Source organism: Bactrocera oleae, chromosome 4 (assembly GCF_042242935.1).
Source record: "Bactrocera oleae isolate idBacOlea1 chromosome 4, idBacOlea1, whole genome shotgun sequence".
NCBI classification, from domain to species: Eukaryota; Metazoa; Arthropoda; class Insecta; order Diptera; family Tephritidae; genus Bactrocera; species Bactrocera oleae.
The window spans coordinates 18,002,776-18,026,893 of NC_091538.1; the positions used below are offsets into that span (position 1 = coordinate 18,002,776).

The following is a 24,118-nucleotide window of genomic DNA, read 5'->3' on the forward strand; positions in this document are numbered from 1 at the left end:
AACTTATCAGTGATCAGCTATTGATAGAGGAATTTGTTTGATTAATATATTCTCATTACACGATGTATTTGCACACGATTTTCATAATAACAATTTTTAAATATTTTTCAAAAAATGTACAATTTTTGCTTTGGAAGAAATCCAACAACATCAAAATCTTCTGTAAATACTTCAGCTTAAAACTATGCAAATTAAAATATTTTTTTACAACTACAACCAAAGAAAGCAACAAGCTACATACATTTATACAAACTGAAGGCAAAAAGGACAAATGAAATGTTGTGGGAATAAATGAAATGAATATTTTTAAAAAACTAAATTTAAATGTCACTACGAAGCATGCGTAAAACGAAATGTCAATTGAAGCTGGGCAATTAACGGATTACTTGCCTATTACAATCGATAACGATTATTAATTTAAAGTGAAAAGTAAGCTTATTCATCTGTTTATTTTTTTAAAAGTATTTTTTTTACAATTCCTTCCAGCATCATTTAACACTTTGTTCGTTTATATACAAAAATTATGCGTGTAAAGAAAATTGAAATTAATTAAAGATAGGATGTTCAAGGGTGCGGATGTGGTGGTAGCTGAATGAGTTGGTTGGGAATTTGCGAGAGTGGAAGCGACCGAGTTAGTGATCAGAATGGATGAGCGCGTATCGGGAGTTGAAGCTGTTCTGTTGTGTAGCATACATTTTGTACACAGCTGTTAATAATATATTATGCACTTGACCGGTTTTAATGCAAATTGTTGGGCCATTCGCACAAAACAAATGAAACAAAAAAATTTGCAACAACACTGTATATGCGGATAGTGAAGCAATACCGTTATTAACAGCTTCACATATATTACAGACGTGTCAATTTTTGTTGGATATACAGCGCTGTACAGAAATGTTAAAGTACTTACAGTATGTGTTTGTTAACAGTGCTTGACTAGTGTTAATGTTAGTAACATTTTATTTTATGTTATGTTATTAGTATTTTTCTATGTATACAAACATGCATACATATGGATTATTAGTAATCTATTTTATGCAAACTTTTTTCATAAAAGTGTTAATTGTATTTTTTGGTGTAACAACTGTTAGTAAGGGAGGAGTATAGAGGAGCGTTTGAACGTAGAAAAATTATGCTGCATATTCTTGCTGTTTTGAAAAAAAAATGATATAGTTTTGCTTGCTGCGCACATTTACAAAATTCGTATGTTTTATTTTATTTAGTTTTTGCTTCGAATTATAATTTATTTTTAATAATTGCATACTCATATGTAAAAATTACTAATAATATGCAGAAAATGCAATTCAAAAAAATAAAAGAAAAAGAAAAATAAAATGTTTAAATTAGAAAATTTAATAATTTAAAATGAAGTGACTAATATCAAACCAGAAAACAAGAAAAAAAACGAAAATTGCACATTGTTTTAACAATTTATTTATTTGTAATTTAATGCAATGCAAATGTTTTTTGTTCAATTGGGCTCGCACAGATTTGATGTTGGTGTAGCTTTCACTTATTTAAAAGTGCCTTTGTGCGCCTAAATGTATGCTTAGTACCTGTTACTGTGTGTTTTTCTATGTATGTGAGTGCGCTGAATGTGCACTGTGTTTATGCATGTATTGTGTGTTTGTGCTTCTTGTGATATTATTTGTTGTTGCTGTTGCGAATTTGAGCTGTTTTGCCATTTAAATTTGTTTCATTATATTAAATTAGTTGCTGATGATCATAGATTTTCTTATAAAAAATACCCAAGCTATTATTTGCCATAGACTTTTTGACAACATTCATGTTAAAAAAAATTTATTTTACATTTTAGTTCACATGAAATAATACAGACTTGCACCTGTGATTTTGCTGGAAATTTTTTATTTTAATGATAAATATTAGATATTTACAAAGAGTGTAGGCTGATAATTTGCGAATATATTATATAATTTTTATGGACGGTGATGAGCTCTCTATCTGGTAAAAATTTGCATATACCAAAAAAAAAGTCAAAAAGTATAAGCCATTAAATTATTATTTTTTTAAATAATTTAAAGAAACATGTCCAAAAAAAATGCAATTTAATACACGGTAAAAACTCTTAAAAAATGCTGTTGCTAAACATTTTTTCTGAAAATAATTAAGTCAATTTTACATATTTCCCATATCCTAAATGCTGTATAAGCTTTTACATAAAATTCATTCAAAAAATATGGTTATTTCCAAGTTAATAAATGAATTAACTTGTCAAAACAAAAATACTTAAATATAATTTTCCAAACAGAAATATGAGGCCTCTTAAAAATCATTTTTTAATAATTTCTTATACTTTATGGTAGACCAAAAAAAAATATAGGCTTCAATCAATAGCTGTGTTGTGAAAATTTGCAAAAAGATTTGTAAAAATTTAAAAATATTTCTATGTAATAAAATTAATTTTTTTTATAAAAATTTCTATTCGATAAAAAATTCATTTGAAATTTTTTAAATATCTTTATTTTATAAAAATATTGTTTTTATAAAATTTTCAATAGAAAAAAAAATTGTCGTATTTAATTTTTAATTTTAATATAACCACAATTGAATTAAAATTTAATTTAAAAAAATTACGAATTCAGTAAATTTAAATGTTGAAATTCATAATTTTATAAAAATTCAGTTCCGAAAAACTTAAAAATTTTATGAAATATGTCATTTTGGTTGCATAAAAAATAGTTTGACTAGTACATCAAAAAATTATTGAATTAAGTAAATTTGATTTCTACAATTAAGTCTCGGTAAAGCGTTTGCAAATGTAATTTTTAGAATTCATAATAAAATTTTAAGAAACTTTAATTAACAAATTTACTACTGAAAAAGTATTTAAGATTTTATTTGCAATTAACAATTTATTTCCGCTTTATTACAGTGAGAAAAGTTCAAAATTTAATAAAAAAAATTCTATTGAATGCAATTTTCTACAGCCGATTTCTTTTTGCCTACCATTCACCGTCAGCGTCGCGGACTTGTTCGCGCTGCCTGCCGCATTTGTTGCCTCACATGTGTAGCGACCCGCATGCGGTGAAGTAACATTATTGATTAACAAAAGACTTGTATGCTCGCCCACGCTGGCCAAAGTGGCCAATTCACCACTGATACGTTGCCCATTTAAATACCAATTGAAGGCAATAGGCAAATCACCTTTGCTGGCAATGCAAGTCAGTTGCACATAGTCACCCACATGACAGGGTGTGGCCGAGATGGAGAGTTTGGTCAGAAAAGGGGTTTCTTAAAATTTATTAAGAAATTCAAATAGAGAGCAGAATTCGTTTATAGATGAAAAATGTGAAAAATTATATTAATTTGACAATAAATAAGCTGTCAAATATTTTAGATATAGCAATTTTCATAAAAAAATAAGTGTTTAAATAATCGTAAAGAAAATTAATGTTTTATAAATTTTTTCCCGCGCTGTTTTTAACACCCCTTATGTCACTGCAAGCACTTTGAATTTATGATGACGCTCACTGCTTAAATGCTTAGTTTACTCCTTACAACTCATTGGGAATTTCAAATGATTAAAAAAAATGAAATTATAAAGAATACAAAGTCTAGAAACTGAGTGTGGCATGCGGCTAATGAATCACACAACGCCCTCACCCTTCACTTTCAGCAGCGACCAGCGACGTGCCTCACCCGCCGCATTGCGCGCAACACACGTATAATTCCCCGAATCGCCAATAGTAGTTTGACGCAGAGATAAGATTAATGTGTATTCATCGATTTTATGATAAATCGAACGCAGCAAAGGTTGACCATCCTTAAGCCAGTGTATATCGATGGGCAAATCGCCTGAGATGGCCATACACATGACACGAACCGCCTGACCACCATTTACACCGTTTGCATTAAAGTGAAATTGTTCGAGTTGAGGAAGTTCTGGGTGTGTGGTAGTACCATTAAATAGAGAACCGTGTAGTGCGTGGACAAAGACAAAAATACATACATATGTACAATAACTACAATAAGTGCGCATTGATTTGTGGAAGGTATGATCATTGTAGGGGTTCAAAAAAATATGACAGAGACATGAAGAATGTTTGTTACCTAAAAGTATGCAGTGCTTTTTTTATTTTTATATACTACAATTTTTATAGGTTTCATAATTAAATTTAAATTTTTAAGTTAAAAATTTACTTCTTTTTTTTAATTATTTTCATTTAAAATATATTTTTATGCATTGTTAAGAATAGTTTTTTAACCGAAAATATTTTCTTTATATTTATACTATCAGTTTGCGTTTGTGTTAAATTACTTATACTGTTTTTAATTTTAAAAAAATGAATTTACAATTTAATTAAGGAAAAAAGGTGTAATTATGACTAATTTAAATCTTACTTCAATCTTGACTTGCATTCTATAATATTTTAATTAGACTTTATTTTATTAAATTTTGTGAAAAAAGGATTAATTATATGAATCGAACTATATTCAGTACAATTTTGTACCACAGATTTTTTTTCCGGTCAGTAAATAAAAAATATATAAAAAAAAAATCGACCATTTTTAAAAAGCTTTTGCACGACAAAAATACTATTAAAAATTATATAAAAAGATTTTTTAGCATTGCCTACTTTTAAGCTTGAAGGAATTGCAAAAATTTCGATATGCACACAAAGTTTATGGGTCCAGCAAAAGTGACAGCGAAATTTTGAGTGAAAAAACAAGTTTCATAACCCTACAAACATTCAAGGACAAAACACCATTGCTATAATACAGTGAAATAATGCTCAACTAAATAACTAAATGCCAGCACGTACACACAAGCACAAGCGCAATGGCCTCAGCGCCTAAAAATATGCAGCATTTTATATTTGGACGCATTTTACGAAATGATATGCGCTTGTAAAGAATTAATATGCTCAGCTAAGCCATTTCTTGGGAAACAAAGTGCGCCCGCAGCCATTAAAAACTATTTTTTAAACTAAGAGTATTAAAACTATTAGAAAACTTCGCTAAAATATGTTCTTTTCTTATTTAAACTAAGCCAAGCTTGTACACAAACCCTTTACTGTTAAGTTCGTTGAGACTGTCGTGTGTCCTGCATGATTTGCACCCATACACGTGTATTTGCCAGCATGTTCACCGCTTACGCTTTCAATATTCAGCGAACTGCTGCGTCTACCATGCATTAAAATCATTATGCCATCGACCATTTGGGCCGGTTCATCATTGTAGTACCAGGTTATGTTGAATGGTGCATCACCATGCACCACAGCGCATGTTAGTTGAAAGTAATCACCCACATACAGAGGTGAATCGACGTTGGAGGGAAGTGGTGCAAGTTTTGGTGGCACTAAATTGTGTTCAGGTCATAAGTAGATGACGGTATGCACGGCGGATGGGAAGGGAATGGATCCAAGAAGTATATATTTTATGTTGTTTGTGCATACGTTTCAAGGACAAAAGGAAGGAAAGAGGGTTTAGTAATGGAAATATTTTAATAATCGGTTATCGATAAACGATTATTGTCATTTAGTGATATACACGTTTTAGTGCCATCCAGTATTGCAAAGACGATGGTGGATAAATGCATTGTTGGACGATTTGGAAACATAAAAAAATAAATAAAACATAAAAACAATTAAAAAATAACGAAAAAAATTAGTTCAAAACACTAATAATACGATAAATTTAATTTATAAATTCTCTCTCATTGTACCATTGACAATCAGCTGTGCCGTATAATTGGTTACACCAGCCGCATTCTTGCCATAGCACGTATAATTGCCAGCATGTGTGCCCTCTATCGATTCGATAGTCAAGGCAGAGCTGCGTGAACCCATTTTTGAAATGGTTATGCCACGCTGTTGTGCGTAACTTTCATTCAGCGGCAAGCCGTTGTAATACCAATACACCAAAAGCGGATGATCACCATGTATGATAGAGCATTGAAGTGTACAATAATCACCGGGGAAAAAAGCATCCGCACCAGAGGTGAAAGGTGCAATTTTAGGGAGTACTGTTGATATTTTTAAGAAAAAATTTTGTTATGTATTAATTTCGCTGTTAATAATGTTTTTCTATTTAAATTATTAACGAATTTATCGATGTCAAGTTGTCAGACTAAGGCTGTGTTCACTTTACGCTAGAAACTACTTCTTTTACTACAAATTACTTTTCAAAAATCCGTTCTTATTGAAAATCGTGATTTATATAAACAGCTTTCCGAAAACATTGCTTCAAAAACATTTTTGCTGTAAAGCAAATATTTAGAGAATTTTTTTCCTTATTTCAATGATATAACAGTATCAAAATTAAAAACGTACAACATCCTTTTATGCATATGCCATTTTTTAATAATAAAAAAATACAACGAAACAAAAAAATTAATCTATTAAATGCGAATATGTGAACATAATAGAAGCCCAATTTTAGAATTTTATAATCACAACGATAGTTATTTTCTTGAATATAGAAAATATTTATTCTATAATTCTCGTTAAATTAATTTGCTTTGCAGCGAACATTAACACCGTCTAATATTTTTGCTACATCGGCAAACGTTTCCAAACAAATTTTCCATAACTTTTTCCAAATGATTTTTTATGATCCTCGACTATTTGCATTTACATTTTACTTATTCTATATTTCAGAACGGTTATTATATAGCATGAACCCAGTGATATTTAGCAAAGTGTGAACACCAGCTAATCACAACAGTTAAAACGTGAGCGCTCAACTTTGTTTACTACTAAAGTCAACTGCAATCGCGTTTATTCTATTTTTTATTTTTAAGTATATTTTTATTCCTTGAACTCAGTAATTGCATTTCAAATGTACGATTATTATTTCGAATTGAGTTTTTAGTTTGAAATAGTGCGGCATTGACACAGTCCGTGTGCAATTTTTATGCTCAGCATGCAATTTTTAGTGTTTAAAAGAACAATTAAGCAGAGACAGCAACAATTTGCGAATATTCAGACAGCTTTTTTTCAACGCACAATCACAAAATTATATAGCATTCTTTGCGTAGAAACAGGTGTTAGAGCTAACTTTTTGGTGCATAAGAAGAAGTGTAGTAAAGAATTCAAAATTGGTGAATATTTAGCAGACGGCAGCTTTACATTTCTTTCCTCAAACTACATGTGGAATTTTCAAGCTATCAATAGATTATTTTTTATTTCCACAATACTTTTGTTAGTTATTTATTAAAAATATTTTTGTTTGCAATTTTTTCATTTAATTCTAACCATAAACATTCAACTCAGTAGAATAACTCTGCACGCCCGCGCGATTGCTTGCATTGCAAGTGAAATTTCCAGCATGTTGATGATCGACAGATTCAATAGTCAGCACACTGCTACGACGACCGACTGTCATTGTCGAAATGCCCATCGCTTCACTAACTAGTTCATCGTTGAGCGTCCATACAATCACAATCGGTAAATCGCCAGTGGGCACTGAGCAATGCAATGTCAGATATTGACCTGTCTGGGCGGGGCCCTCCTCAAAAGCAAAGGGTATGATGCGTGGTAAAACTAAAAGCGTGTACACCAGTATAAAGAAGGAAAAGAAGGCATAGATAGCAATAAGTAGAAGAAATTAATATTTATAAATAATAATACAATTGAAATCATAATTATAAGTAAAAAATTAGCGCCAAAAAATTTAAGAAAATGATAATTCTTTAAATAATTATTTTTCATGATTTTTATTCTTTGAATAACCTATAACTTTGAGTTGCGCGCCATAGCTCGCTTTTCCCGCCTCATTCGAGCCATGACAGCTGTAATTTCCGGCATGACGCGCGCTTACATTCTCTATGGTGAGTACACTACTTCGACGCCCCAATTTCGAGATCAATATGTCCTGGTCGTCGTCATTGACCAGTGGTTGATTGTTAAAGGTCCAACGTATGTTGAGCGGTAGATCACCCTCGGTGATTGTGCACTGATAGGTGATATATTGGCCGAGATGTACGGCTTGATTGCCGCTAGAGAAGGGAGAGATTTGTGGTGGCACTTTGCGACGCGCGGAATGGGTGTAAGAGAGGCAAAGAAAGGAATATAAGGTAGACAATTGTGGTTTTGGAAAAAACATAAGAGGAAAAGAAATTGTTAATTTTGTTTATAAATACTTAAAAACAGCTTCCTATCATAACATTTTCTAACAGACGTTTTTTAGCTATTGATATATATATGTAATAATAGTTTCTTCTTTTTCACCGCCCACCATTTACAATCAACGCTGCCGTATATACCGTTATCTGCGCCTCGTTACGCGCCTTGCATGTGTAGTTGCCAGCATTATTGCCATTCACCGAATCGATAGTTAAAACATTTACTTTCTTTCCAATTTTCGATGTGGTAACACCCAAATAATCGTTTATCGGATAATCGTTGAATAGCCAAGTGATATCGACCGGTAAATCACCTTTAGAAATAGTGCATTGTATGGTTACAGAGTCGCCGAAATTCGCAGGTTCCTCGCCAAAGTCGAAAGGTGTGATTTTTGGTGGTACTGCATTGTTAAAAAGTATAATCAGACCCATCGATAAAATCGTCGGACAAACAACTCAGAATAACGGTTTGAAAATGTATACAAAAATACTTCAATTCAGCTATTCAGCAGTTTCTATAATTTACTATTTCCAAAATCCGTGAAAATTGAACTTAATTTTGTTTTTTTATAAAAAATATATTGTGGTATACACTCCGGACGCTACAAAAGCATCAAATACAAAAATCAACCAAACATATGTGTAAAGCGTATTTCAAAATTCAGCTATTTCGTATATCCAGAATAATATTCTGATAGAAATACTTTTTTCTTTAGAGTATTCTGTACAACCTGACAAATAGACAATAATGTATTATTTCCATTATATTTCAATTTATGCTATAATATATTGTAAGCAACATGCTTAACAGGAGCCAATACAACAGACCCTTTTTCACAGAAAAACTACATTACTACTGCAACTCTGCGCATTAATTACATATGAAAAACTAAAAAAAAAACATAAAAAATATTAAAAGCAGTTCTAAAAAAGCAATTTTCAATTAATTCAGCGCTAATTCACCACAATAAAAGTGTAAACATAAAAGCAAGATTATATTAACCACACTAATAATGTAAGACATGCTCTTCAGGTTTTTGGATATTGTTTTAAGAAAGAGGGTCATATAGGTAAAGACAAAGTATTTCAACAAAAGTTGAGAAATTAAGTATTACAACAAAATATATGTACATATGTTTAGATAAATTTTGAATTTTATATCCAATACTACCATTCACAATTAATTGTGCAGTATAACTGCTCGCCGCCCATAGATTTTTAGCTTTACATGTATAGTTGCCAACATGACGCGCATTTACCGAATCTATCATCAATACACTCAAACGTTTGCCCATTTTTGTGGCGGTAATACCGGAATAAGAATTAAGCGGGTAATCATTAAACAGCCATTCGATATCTAGTGGCAAATCACCCGATGAAACCAGACAATTAATAGAGACGGAGTCCTCAAAATTAGTAGGTGTTTCCCCAAAGTCGAAATGAGCTATTTTTGGGGCCACTGGAAATGTTGTAACATTTTATTCAGCAATTGTGTGAAAATTAGTTACGAGTATCGTGTGGTAGATGGGTAAGGGTTGAGTTAAAGAGTGTTTCGGGTTTTAATGTAATGTAAACAGGTTTAACAAATAAATATAACATAAATATAAACAAATAAAGGAAAGTACTGAAAATGATGTGTAAGTTATTTAACGCAATTCAGCACAATTCAGCGGATTCAAATTTTAATTAATTGAAACAAATATACCATTCACTACTAATTCAGCGGTGTAATTTACGCCGGCTGCATGATTTTTCGCCTTACAAGTATATTTTCCCGCATGCCTAGCGTGCAGATTATCAATAGTCAATATATTCGTACGTTTGCCACTTTTCATGACCGATACACCGGAGTACGAACTAATGGCGTAATCATTGAATAACCACTCTATATCGATGGGTAAATCACCGGAAGAAATAAGGCAGGTAACCGACACTGAGTCCTCAACGTTTGCCGGATCCCCACCAAAATCGAAAGGTGTTATTTTTGGAGGAACTTTTTTGGGATTCAAATAGTTAAGAAAAAACAAAAACAACATATTTTTTTGTAACCACTTCAAACATTTTGACAATATATAAAATGTAAACTAAGTAGTAATATATAATAACGTAGTAACCGTTTACAATCAGCAGTGCTGAGTAGGCATCCATGGCTGCTTTATTACGCGCTTTGCAAGTATAATTGCCCGCGTGCCCTGCGTGCACTGAGTCAATAGTTAACAAACTTGTCCGCTTGCCACCTTTCATCACATTTACACCAGCGAAATAATTAACCGGTTCACCATTGAATAACCATTCGATGTCTAAAGGCATATCACCAGTGGAAATGAGACAATTCACAGAGACAGAGTCCTCAAAGTTGGCGGGAACTACACCAAAGTCGAAAGGTACGATTTTAGGGGCGACTAGGGATGGTAGGAAATATGTAGGCATGTACATCGATAAATGAAAATAGTACTAAGTATCTTCAAAGGTAGGAATTTTTATAAATATTTTAATTTTCAAAGAACAAAATGAGGTAAACACACAAAAAATAAATACCACAAACTCTATTAAATATTATTCAGCGCTACTTAAATTGGCATCATTAAAAGCTATATACCATTAACCACTAATTCAGCTGTGTAATTTACAGCTGCAGCATAATTTTTCGCTTTACAACTGTATTTTCCGGCATGTCTAGCATGTACATTGTCTATGGTCAACATACTGGTACGTTTACCACCCTTCACAACTGTTATACCCGAGTACGAGCTTATAGCATAGTCATTGAACAACCATTCGATATCAATGGGTAAATCACCAGAAGATATGAGGCAAGTTATCGAAACAGAGTCTTCAACATTCGCCGGTTCCTCACCGAAGTCGAAGGGCGTAATTTTAGGAGGCACTTATGTATAAAAAATGCGGGATATGAAGAAAATAAATATAAATTCTTTGTAAATAATTAAGTTGTAAGCAAATACAAATAAAAACTACTATTAAGATGAATATTAAGGAATTTTTTTTAAATAACCGTTAACAATCAACTGTGCTGAGTACTCATCCGTAGCGGCTTTATTACGCGCTTTACAGCCCCGCAGTTACAGTTTCCCGCATGTCCTGCATGCACTGAGTCGATGCTGAGCAAACTAATGCGCTTACCGCCGCGCATAACATTAACACCCGCAAAATAATTTACCGGTTCGCCATTAAAGAGCCATTCTATATCGATTGGCATATCTCCAGAAGAAATTAAACAATTTACCGAAACTGAGTCCTCAAAGTTTGCAGGTTTGTCACCAAAATCGAATGGCACAATTTTTGGTGGTGCTGAATAAATTTTTTTGTAAATAAAAATGCTATTAGTTTTTTAAATTTTTTTAAAGAGAATAGTCACTAACTTCATATGTTAGCAATATCTTTTGTAAGCACTAATTTTCAGTTCTGTTATTGCGTTCAGTTAATTATTTAAATGTAAAACAGCTCTCATTCTGCAACACTTTTCAAACAAACATGTCAACACCCCTCTACATTTATGAAAAGGATCTATTGTAAATCAAAAACCACACAAAAATTACAGCAAACGTAACATAAAATAAATTCAGCGCTTAAAAGGTAAGTGGAAAATTAAAAAACTACCATTAACAATCAATTCCGCTGTATACTCCACAGCAGCTGCATCATTGCGCGCTTTGCATGTATAGTTGCCCGCATGGCCGGCATGTACGGAGTCTATGGTCAATATGCTAGCCTTTTTGCCACCCTTCACTATAGATACCCCAGTATAAATGTTTATTGGCTGGCCATTAAAGAGCCAAGTGATATCCATTGGTAAATCACCCAAATATATGAGACAATTTACGGAGACTGATTCTTCAAAATTCACCGCGTGATCGCCAAAATCGAAATGTGCAATTTTTGGGGGAACTAAAAGTAAGTGTTGTGATTGAGGAATTGTGGAAAAATTAATGAAAAAAATACAATATTAAAGATAGGTAAGAATTGTATCATCTTAAATTACTAAATGCAAAACAAATACCGTTCACCACCAATTCAGCGGTATAATTTACGGATGTTGCCTTATTGGCGGCCACACATGTATAGTTTCCAGCATGATGACCACGCACATAATCGATGGAGAGAGCGCTTATCTTTTTCCCTAATTTCACCATTGAAACGTCGTAGACATTGTCATTGATTTGACGACCATTAAAGAGCCAAGCAAAGCTTACAGGAAAATCACCAGAAGTTACCAAGCATTGTACACTAGCAGATTCGCCAAAATTCGAGGGTTCTTCGCCGAAATCAAAATTTGCGATTTTAGGCGGCACTTAAAAGGGGAATGGTGGGAGGGTTAAGTCTAGGAATAGGTATAAACAATATTTTTAAAAAAGTAAACTTAAATATTTATATTATACAAATTGTATATTGAGCACATTCCGCACCGTTAACACGCAATTCAGCGGTGTGATTAACGCGACCAGCACGATTTTCAGCTATGCAGCTATAATTTCCCGTATGTTTGGCCGACAAAGATTCAATTGTGAGTTCACTAATGCGTTTACCACGTTTCGTCGTAATAATTTCAAGATAATCCTCGAATGGTTTTCCATTCAGAGTCCATGTAATGCGAACTGGTAAATCCCCACCGGCAATGGTACACTGTATATTAACAAATTCACCGAAACTCATCGATTCTTCGCTAAATGAAAATGGGCTGATTTTTGGTGATACTGAGCAAATAAGTAATCAGTAAAAAAATTTAATAAAGCAACGTCATACAGATTTAAGTGTTCTACTTCTAGCTAAGGTTTGAATTCTGCGTACTTTTCAGCGCTTTTCAACCATAATTTGTATCAAAATCAGCTTTTGCAACATATAACTTATCATTAAAAATAACTATTCTAGGCTATTCAGCGTCATTTCTTCGAACTTTTTTTGTATTTAGTAAATAAAATTTGTGCCAAAGAGGTTCAAAAATTATTAAATAAGGATTTCCATCTCATTGCATTTCCTTAAAAAAAATTCATATGTATTCAGCACACAACAAATAATATCACCAGTTATACAGCAAATGTGTATTGGGATAGGATTAAGCAAATTTAAACTACTATATCTAACATGACTTGCCACGAATTAAACGTTCGCGCTTTAAAAATTTTCGTTCACACAAACCATTCACAATCAATTCAGCTGAATGTTCGGCACGACCGGCTGAATTGCTTGCAATGCAAGTATAATTGCCCGCATGTTTCGCCTCGATTGCATCGATCATTAAATTATGTATACGTTGGCCACGTTTCTCAGTCAAAATCTCCAGTTCCGGCAATAACGGGTGTCTGTTCAAAGTCCATATTACAGAGATGGGTAGATCACCACCCGAAATGGTGCAATGTACCGAAACAGGCTCGCCAAAGTTCATGGGTTCATCACCAAACGAGAAGGGTGTAATTTTTGGTGGTACTTAGGGCAACAATTTCGGGAAAGGAAAATAACAAAAAAAAAAAGAAGAGAAAACAAAAAATGTTATATCAAACTTTTACACCAACCATTAACAACTAAGCGAGCTGTATGCGCGGTTATGCCAGCTTTATTTTGAGCATGACACGAATAAAAGCCGGCATGATGCGCAGCAACTGATTCAATAGATAAAACATTGATACGCTTGCCAATACGCGAAAAGGATATATCGTGGTATCTATCGATGGTGGCGTTATTTAGCAGCCAGGTAACATTGATGGGTAGATCACCACCGAGTATGGTGCACTGTATGGAAGCAGGTTCGCCGTAGTTGAGAGGCTCTTCACCAAAATCGAATGGTGCTATTTTCGGAGCGACTTTTCGTACAAAAATAAACAAAATATTTATAAGCTCATACTTATATAAACTTAACGTTTAAATAAACATATTTTGCCCGACAAAAAATTCGTTGTATGTATGTAGGGACAGTTCAGCACCCTTTTTAATAAGTTAGTGCAACCAATATTTCACGAAATTCTTAGTATAGTAACAACCGATACACTGGACGACTGCTGATACAATTCAGCGCAGCCGAAACACAATTTTTGGTTATAACTTAAACAATACGCAAGTGGGGAGTTTGGTGAATTTAACAAAAGAAAAAATTGTAAAAATCAAAATTATCACATCCGATATAGTTCTGCTTTCTTAATAGATAAAAAACAAACCGTTCACTATCAAACGCGCTGCATGCTCTGTAATGCCGGCTTTATTATGCGCGCGACATGAATAGTTTCCCGCATGATGAGCCGCGACGGCTTCGATGGTCAACACATTTACACGTTTACCAATACGCGATAGTGATATGTCATGAAAGCTATCAATAGCAGCATTATTCAGCAACCATGTAACATTGATGGGTAGATCACCACCCAGTATTGTGCACTGTATGGAGGCGGGTTCACCGTAGTTGAGCGGTTCCTCACCAAAATCGAATGGTGCAATTTTCGGAGCAACTTTTTGCAATGAAATTATATTGTAATACAAATTAAAAAGTTATAATTTATCTTTTACTGAGCTTACAAAGACATTTGAAATTAAGAATTGAGTTTGCAATTAGCGCTTAACACTTACTGAAAGGATAAGGAATAATAGGATCAATACTAAAATGCTTTAACGAAAACCAAAAATAGCTATAAATTTTTCGTATTATATATGCTTAGACAATATATAAAATATTGTAAGCACAGCTTCAATTACATGTGAGTTTTAAAACCAGTTCAAATTTTTCGCGCTGAATACAATTTAAACGCATTCAGCTCAGATTTTACAAGTTTCGTGGTATGTAAATTGGATTGGGTTTAAGGTTCAAATTAAAATAATGTTAAATCTTCTAACAAAGTAACAGTAGTTTCAAGCTTTTGCAAACCATTCACAATCAAAGGTGTCGTATACTCTGCCTTTCCCGCCCAATTTTCAGCGATGCAAGTGTAATTTCCTGCATGATCAGCTGTCACACTTTCTATGGCCAGAGCATGTGTATGTCTTGTGAATTTTGTCGTTGCTATATTCAAGTGGGCAGGCAGATGATAATCATTTAGCAACCACTTAACACTCATTGGCCAATCTCCACCGGCAATGGTGCATTGTATAGACGCGGGTTCACCGAAGTTCAAGGGTTCTTCGCCAAATTGAAAAGGTGTTATACGCGGCGGCACTGAAGGATTTTAGTAACAGTGTGTGTACGAGAGAATATAAAATATTTTCTTGGTTGTTTAGTAACATTAAATGGAAAGTTTGGATTATAGAGATATAAATTGTTAGAAAGTGTGGTGGAGTGTAATTTGTTATGCACGCTTTATTACATTTTACTCTCAAATATACATAGTGCATATACATAAATAGCCGCTCAACAGATATTATATCTATATAATATTTATATTTATATGTAGAGGAGGATGTTTAGTAATTTTGAGCACCGCAACCGAGCCCACCAATATTAGATCCAATTTTAAAACATCCACAATGATGATAATTAATTTAAAAATAGGCATTGAAGACTTGTTAATTCATATCTATTACTATATACCATTCACGGTAACATTTGTGCTGTATGTCGTTGAGCCAGCCGCATTACTGGCCGTACAAGTATAGGTGCCAGTGTGTGCGGGTGTGGCACGTGGTATCGATAACACACTCGATTTGCTACTAAAACGATTTGTACGCATTATCGGTTGGAGTGTGTCGTATCGCGCGTCACCAGCGACGCGTTCAAAACTCCAGTTGATTTTGATTGGACGATCTCCTTTCTGTATTTGACAAAGCAAATCGATGGAGTCGCCTGTGTTGATTATGTCGTCGTAACTGAAGGGTGTGATTTGTGGAAGGACTAAAGAATAAATTTTCAAAATTTAGAATAAGGGTTTTAAAAGTGATTGAGGTTAATTGGTAATACAGCGAGTATAGTACCTTTTATAACGAAATTCGCTAAATTTCAGTCAAATTCACACAATTTTACTATCTAATTATATTCTTTTAAAACGCATTTGGATCTCCTAGCTACTATAATAGATTAAACATATTTCTGCACTATAAATTTAACAGTTCTGATCTAAACGATATATTTTAAACACATTTTGTAATTTTTGCTACAATCAGTTTAATTCAGCGAAGTATAATTCAGCACTTATTATTTATTCCGTATCATGAACCACGGAATTGGTAAGAATAATTTATTTTTCACTATTAATTTTTTTCTCATTCAGTTTAATTCAGCGATATTCAACTAATTTATATTAAATCAAAATATACGAAATTGGTTATATTCACCAAATTTTCGCTTTCCACCTTAATTCAGCGCAATTAAAGCATTGCTATTATTTTGTTTGCACACTTTATCTTGTTTTTAATGAGTTTATATTTTAATTAAACATACATTCAGCCTAAAACATTTACACATATATTTCAGTTTAAATCTTGTGCTTTCTGAATATTGTGGATGAACGTATAAATTACAACAACGAAAAGGATACTAAACATATATAAAGATTTCAAAATAAATACGTTCAAATGTTTTTGTCTTAAGCAAATACCATTAACCAACAATTCGGCAGTGTAAGCACTCTGGCCCGCTTTATTGCTGGCCACACACGTATAATTGCCCCAATTCGCAGCCTTCACCGATTCCACTGTCAATAAGCTAATGCGATCACCAATCTTGCTAGCCAACACACCCATATGCGAAAACAATGGCAACTCATTGTGGGTCCAACGAATCTTCAGCGGCAAATCACCCTTTGCCACATGACAAGTCAGTTGTACGCTGTCCCCTTCATTTGCCTCAGCATCGAAGTTAAAAGGATGTATAGCAGGTAGTACTACATATGTACAAACATACATAAAAAAGGGAGGATGGGTTGAAAGCCGGCAAGCGATAGTGAATAGGAAGCGTAGGGAAAATACAAATGTTTTATTTTATATACAAAAACATATACATAAATATGAGTATAAACCAATTATGTGAATTAGTAGCAAACAATAATCAATTTTTTTTTATGTTTAATAATTTTTCTTTCAATAACCATTGACTTGTAACTCGGCCTGATAGGAACTCACGCCCGCGCGATTCGTTGCTATACACGCGTAGACACCGCGATGTTCGGCAGCGATATAATCGATATTCAATGTACTCGACTTTGTCGACATGCGACCGATAATAATTTCGTAATCGCCAGTTTTCAACGTTTGATTATTCAGCGTCCATGTAATATTTATGGGTAGATCACCTTTGGTGACCGAACATTGCACACCCAGAGAATCACCAGAATTTGTCGCTTCATCACCAAATGAGAAGGGCATAATTTGTGGTGGCACTGTATGGCAAAAAAGTGAGAGTTTTGTGTGACAGTGTACAAAAGGCAAGGAAACTTTGTTTAAAATAAAAATTTTCCAAAATTAAAAGTAATTTTAAATGTCTACATTAATTGAGCTAGTATTCAGCGCAGCCACCATTCACTAGTAATTCAGCTATTTGCTCTGCGCTGCCCGCCGCATTGTTCGCAATGCATTTATAGGTGCCACGATGATGTCCATTGATGGCATCGATGCTAAGCGAACTTAGTTTTGGTGACATTTTAATAATACGTATTCCGGCGTGTTCATTTGTGATCGGTTGTCCATTTAGCGTCCAGTGGAGTTGTAGTGGTGTATCGCCTTTGAAGACCATACACTGCACAGCGGTGCTATCGCCATAATTTGAGGGTTCCTCGCCAAAACTGAATGGCATGACTTGTGGTGCGACTGATATAAAAGTGCGGTTCATACAAACAAAATACACATTTCATTTTTTTTATATAAAGACATTAAAATAATTATTATAAGAAAACTTTTAATATTTTTAGACCCACTTAGCTTTGAAAACTGAAAAAAAGTTTTTCTTATGTACCTTTTTAATATGAAAACAAAATGGCAAAACAGTTGAGAATTAAAATATATTAACATATTTTATATGCATTAGGCGCACATTTTCAACGATCATGTAACGAATTCAGCAAATGTGCACGCAAAAAATGCAAAAGCGTTTTCATATCACTACAGAACTACAAAAAGCCTATTCAGCGTGTATGCGAAACTACAATTAATTACTGCAAATGTTTTCACAAGCAAAAACAAACCGTTGACTTGTAATTCAGCTACGTATTCGCTAGTTCCCGCCTGATTTGTTGCAATACATTTATATGTACCGCGATGCAACGCTGCTAATGAGTCGATATTGAGCGAACTGGTACGTTTATTCAGGCGTATTATAGAAAACCCATTTTCACCATTCACAATAGGCGCCGAATTCAGCGACCAACGTATTTTAATTGGCAAATCGCCTTTGGGTACAACACAATTAATGCTTGCAATTTCACTCATATCAGCAGTATCTTCTCCAAAGGAAAATGGTAACACTTGTGGTGGTACTTCAATTTAAAGAAACGATAAAAGTTAAGCAACAAAAAACACAACAACAAATAAATGTAAAACTAAATATATTTATATATTTTTTTCTATATATGTTTGTTTGCACAAACCATTCACATGCAATTCAGCACTATATTCAGCACTGCCTGCCTTGTTAGATGCAATGCATTTATAAATGCCCCGATGACGCGCTTCTAATGAATCAATATTGAGCGAGCTAGTGCGTGGATTCATACGCGATAACGTAAACCCATGTTCGCCAGTTATAATAGGCGCTGAATTTAAAGTCCAGCGTATTTCCATAGGCAAATCACCTTTCGGTATCATACAAAACACACCAGCAATTTCACCAGTATTAGCTGGCTCCTCACCAAAGTCGAACGGTTGTATTTGGGGTGGCACTTCGCGAAAATTTAAGGATAATGGATAATATGGAATGAATACAAAATAAAATAATAAAAAAACATAATTTCTTAATAGCTCCTTTATATACTAAACCAATAACTAAGAAATATGGAATATTAAAACAAACCGTTCACTTCTAAAACCGCAACATATTCTGCATAACCCGCTGAATTGTTCGCTAAACACTTATATGTGCCGCGGTGCATTGCTTCGAGTGAGTCTACATTCAGAGAACTCGTGCGTTTATTCATTTTGAATATGTTAAAACCATTTTCACCATTTACAATTAGCGCTGAATTCAATGTCCAGTAGATGTCGAGTGGTAAATCCCCTTTTGGTACGACGCAAGTAACACTAGCGACCTCGCCACGATTAAGTGGTTCATCACCAAAACTGAATGGGCTAATCTGTGGAGCAACTATGGGCAGAAAAACACGAAATATGAATTCAGCATGGCTTAATTTGAAAAACTAAGCCGAACAGAACTAGCCGGTTTAGCAACGTCACTGTGTGAGGCTCAAGAACATTTGAAACAAAAAAAATCGTAACTTTAATTAAGTAAATAATGTTTTTCTGAACAATTTCTTTGGGCGCAGTTAAATATACTTGTATACAATATCTGAATTTAATTTTTACTCAGCTCCTTTTATTTTGAAAAGCTACTACTAATATACTACACCAACACCAAACGTATTGAATATGCAGCTCTTTTGTGAATTTATAAATTAGTTGAGTGTAGAAAAAATGTTTCAAAATCAAGCGAGTGAATACTTGATAATTCAGTACAGTTATTTATCGTTGAAAAAGCTTATAGAAGGATTAATATTATGTATGAGTATATATACTAGTAAAATGCCAAAAATTATATTTTTTTTACTAAACGCACCATCAACTTGCAATTCAGCCGCATATTCAGCAAGCCCAGCAAAATTCATAGCTATGCAACGATATATACCGCGATGTTTGGCCTCTAATGAATCAACACTTAAGTAGCTAGTACGCGGATTCAATTTCATAATAGTAAAACCATCGACGCCTGATGTTATAGGCTCATTATTGATGGTCCAATATATATCGAGCGGTAAATCTCCCTTTAGAACTACGCAATTAATGCTGATAATGTCGCCCATATTAACCACTTCGGCGGGAAAACTAAAAGGTATTACGTGCGGAGGAACTGTGCGAGATTGTGAGTTTAGTTAAATTTATTCAGCAAATTTTAAACAATCCCTTAAAATTTGGAGTTGAATTTTATGTATCGGCTTGAGATATCGAAGGAACTAAAAATATTATCTATTCGTAATATCACCAATATTAACAACCTCAAGAATAGGAGCAGAGGTTGCTCGAAAACCATATCAGTGAATTAAAAAAATAACTAATAAACAGATCTACTTTTCAACGCCAATTTAGCACAATACTTTTTATCACTCTGTACCTATGATTTATTACAAACTGCACCAACACCAAACTTGTCGATATATTTTTATATTTGCTGGAAGTGATATAGAAGATGTATTTCTAGAAGAATTAAGCGACACTTCTGTGTAATTCAGCACTTCTATGTAGCAATATATTACTATGTTTACAATATTTGTTAGTAAAATTACGTTAACTTTTTACGGAGTTACAATTTTGTCGTTCACGCACCATTAACCTGCAATTCAGCAGCATATTCAGCAAGTCCAGCTAAATTTACAGCTATGCAACGATAAGTACCACGATGTTTAGCCTCCAATGAGTCAACGCTCATGTAACTGGTACGAGCATTTAATTTCATTATATTGAAACCATCGCCGCCTTTAGCAATCGGTTCGTTATTGAGCGTCCAGAAAATATCGAGCGGCAAATCGCCCTTTAAGATCATACACGTAGCGCTTATCATATCGCCCATATTAACAACCTCAGCGGGAAAACTAAAAGGTAATATGTGTGGTGGAACTGCACAGAAAAAGGATATACAGTATTTTCTCAAAAGGAATTTTGGGGGATCAGGTAAAATTAAGAAAAAAAATTAAATGGTTTTAAGTTTTGTAAGCGCTTATTCAGCGCGTATCTTTGACAAACCATTAACATGCAATTCAGCCGAATATTCTGCAAATCCCGCTTTATTATTCGCAATACACTTATAAACGCCACGATGTTTTGCCTCAAGTGTGTTAATACTCAGTGAACTGGTGCGTGGATTCATGCGCATCAAAGTAAAACCTTCTTCGCCGTTTATAATTGGTGCTGAATTCAAAGTCCAGCGGGTATTCAACGGCAAGTCACCCTTAGTAACCATACACTGTGCGCCAGCCATTTCACCGAAATTCAAAGCCTCATCACCGAAACTGAATTGCATGATTTGAGGTGGAACTGACGGAGTGTAAGGTTGAGGAGTGGAGAAAGAAAATTAAGATTTTGGGTGCAAAATTTACTCAACAAACAAATTTTACAAGCATAACAAAATCCTTTACCACATTTTATGTATATTTAAGACCTATTTTGTACCATTAACTTTCAAATCGGACGCATAAAAGGTTGAACCCGCCTTATTTTCCGCAATGCATTTGAATAATCCACGATGATGTTCCTCAACGGCAGCGATATTCAGCACACTTGTTTTTGGCGATAGCTTCAATATAGTTATGCCCTCCTCCCCATTAATAATGGGTCTTGAGTTCAGTGTCCATTTAATGTTAATTGGTATATCACCCTTTTGAATCATACATTGCACGCCAGCATTTTCACTATTATTTATGGGTTCATCGCCAAAAGAAAATGGCATAATGGAGGGAGGAACTGGTAAAGAGGGAAAACTTTAAGCGTATAAGAAAAATCAATAAAATAAACTACAACATCAACTACAAAAGCAGCTAACACCCAAAACTTTATACCATTAACTTTCAATTCAGCGACGTAAAAGTCGGTGCCGGCCTTATTTTCAGCGATACATTTGAAAAGTCCACGATGCTGTTCCTCAACTGAGGCAATATTCAAAACACTACTTTTTGGCGAGAGCTTAAGTATAGCTAAACCCTCTTCGCCGTTTATAACCGGTCTGGAGTTGAGAGTCCACTTAATCGTAATGGGTACATCACCCTTCTGTATCATACACTGTACGCCGGCGCTCTCGCCAGTGTTGACAGGTTCCTCCGCAAAGGAGAAAGGCACTATGGAGGGAGGAACTGATGGCGGAGGGAGAAAATTATGGCTTGTTAAAACCAAAACAAGAAACAGCAGAAAGAAATGTAAAACTTGCAAAGAAAACAAATGAAAATATTTTCAAATGATTTGTTGAAGGCAACAACTACCATTGACAAGTAACCACGATGCATGTTCAACACTTCCAGCCGCATTGCTCGCCACACAGCTATAATTGCCCGCATGACGCGATCTTACCGATTCTATATTCAACATACTAATACGTTGACCGCTTCGTGTTATCACTACACCGTCGTTGGAACCGAAGAGGCGAAAACCATTAAAACGCCAGAAGATGTCCAAGGGTAGATCACCCTTGGTTACGGCGCAATTTACAGTAGCCATATCCTGTGCATTAACGGGTGCGCCGAAGTCGAAGGTTAAAATTTGTGGTAGGACTATGAAGCGGTAAAAGGGAGTTGAAAACGAAAATTAATATACAAACACAAAATTCTTAAACACAGAAAAGACTAAATAGTACTTCACAAAACTATATATCGCTCTCAAACCATTCACAGCCAACAAAGCCGACTGCTTGGTCACGCCGCCAATATTTGTCGCCACACAGCTAAAACTGCCCGCATGACGCGCACGTACCGACTCGATGCTGAGTACGCTAATGCGTTGACTAGTGCGTGTGACAACTAAACCATCGTTGGTAAAGACGCGTCCGCCATTCCGCGTCCAATAAATATCCAGCGGCAGATCGCCCTTTTTAACGCTGCAGTAAGCCGAAACCATATCCATTTCATTGATGCTCTCATCACCAAAATCGAAGGGTAATATTTGTGGTAGGACTGGGGTAGGGTAAACGTAGAGGCGATTGGTAGAAAAGTAAAGATTGAATTAAAAAATGTATACTTGATAAATATATCTCAAAGAAGCAGAGAATTATTTTGTATAGCGTTTGTATTTTAACCATTCACGGCGAGTAACGCCGACTGCTTGGTTACGCCACCATTATTTGTCACCACGCAGCTGTAATTGCCGGCGTGACGTGCGCGTACCGATTCGATGCTGAGTACGTTAATGCGTTGACTATTGCGTGTCACTACTAAACCGTCATTCGTGAATACGCGTCCTCCATTGCGCGTCCAATAAATATCCAGCGGTAGATCGCCTTTGTTTACTGTGCAATATGCTGACACCATATCCATTTCATTAATATTTTGTGCGCCGAAATGGAAAGGCAAGATTTGTGGTAGGACTAAGTTGGCGGGTGGGTTAGGAAATAAATCGCAAAAAAATTATAATAAAATAGAAAAGTACTACATTTATTAAAATCAATTTATAACGCTCTCAACCATTCACCGCCAACATGGCGGATTGTCGTGTTGCGCCCGCATTGTTTGTCGCCACACAGCTATAATTGCCCGCATGACGTGCGCGTACCGATTCTATGCTTAAAACACTTAACCGTTGGCTATTTCGTGTGACAATCAAACCATCGTTCGTATAGACTCGTCCGCCGTTTTTCATCCAATATATATCGATTGGCAGGTCACCTTTATTGACTGTACAAGAGGCTGAAACCATATCCTGTTCGTTGATGCGCTCCTCGCCGAAATCGAAAGGCACAATTTGTGGCAAAACTGCATGAGTGGAGGGGAATGAAAGTACGCAAGTGGGAAAAGGAATGCAACTGTGTTAGCGAAAATTAAATTATAAAACAATAAAAAGTAGCAAAATCACTAATGTAAATCGCTCTAACTCTACAGCTAACCATTAACCGCCAGCACAGCCCAATGCGTGGTAACACCAGCGTTATTTGTCGCAACGCAGCTAAAATTGCCAGCATGACGCGCACGCACCGATTCGATACTCAGAACGCTCATGCGCTGACTAGTTTTGGTAACGACCACACCATCGTTCGTGTACACACGTCCGCCATTCTTTGTCCAAGCGACATCTATCGGCAAATCGCCTTTATTAACTGTACACGACGCCGATACCATGTCCAATTCGTTAACGCTCGCCTCACCGAAGTCGAAGGGCACAATTTGTGGCAGAACTTATGAGTTGTTACAGAGATTAAAG

General features: G+C 34.8%; 2 protein-coding genes across 2 annotated transcripts in view; both read right to left on the bottom strand.

Annotated features, from left to right (window-relative positions):
* The window catches only part of LOC106619349 (Down syndrome cell adhesion molecule 1), a 146,808-nt gene that overhangs the window by 32,296 nt on the left and 90,394 nt on the right, over positions 1 to 24,118 (bottom strand).
* On the bottom strand, positions 7 to 23,238 carry LOC138856879 (hemicentin-1-like). The gene is given in 35 exon segments (XM_070107759.1): positions 7 to 17; positions 2,968 to 3,252; positions 3,625 to 3,903; positions 5,030 to 5,320; positions 5,687 to 5,986; positions 7,218 to 7,505; positions 7,695 to 7,988; positions 8,200 to 8,487; positions 9,258 to 9,545; positions 9,792 to 10,079; positions 10,201 to 10,488; positions 10,686 to 10,973; positions 11,171 to 11,395; positions 11,705 to 11,992; positions 12,105 to 12,395; positions 12,511 to 12,798; positions 13,241 to 13,528; positions 13,615 to 13,902; positions 14,254 to 14,541; positions 14,955 to 15,242; positions 15,615 to 15,914; positions 16,618 to 16,902; positions 17,107 to 17,397; positions 17,534 to 17,824; positions 18,199 to 18,489; positions 18,601 to 18,939; positions 18,942 to 19,313; positions 19,782 to 20,072; positions 20,546 to 20,836; positions 20,963 to 21,253; positions 21,389 to 21,679; positions 21,775 to 22,065; positions 22,192 to 22,479; positions 22,591 to 22,878; positions 23,001 to 23,238. Coding segments are annotated over 35 exon segments (9,870 nt in total).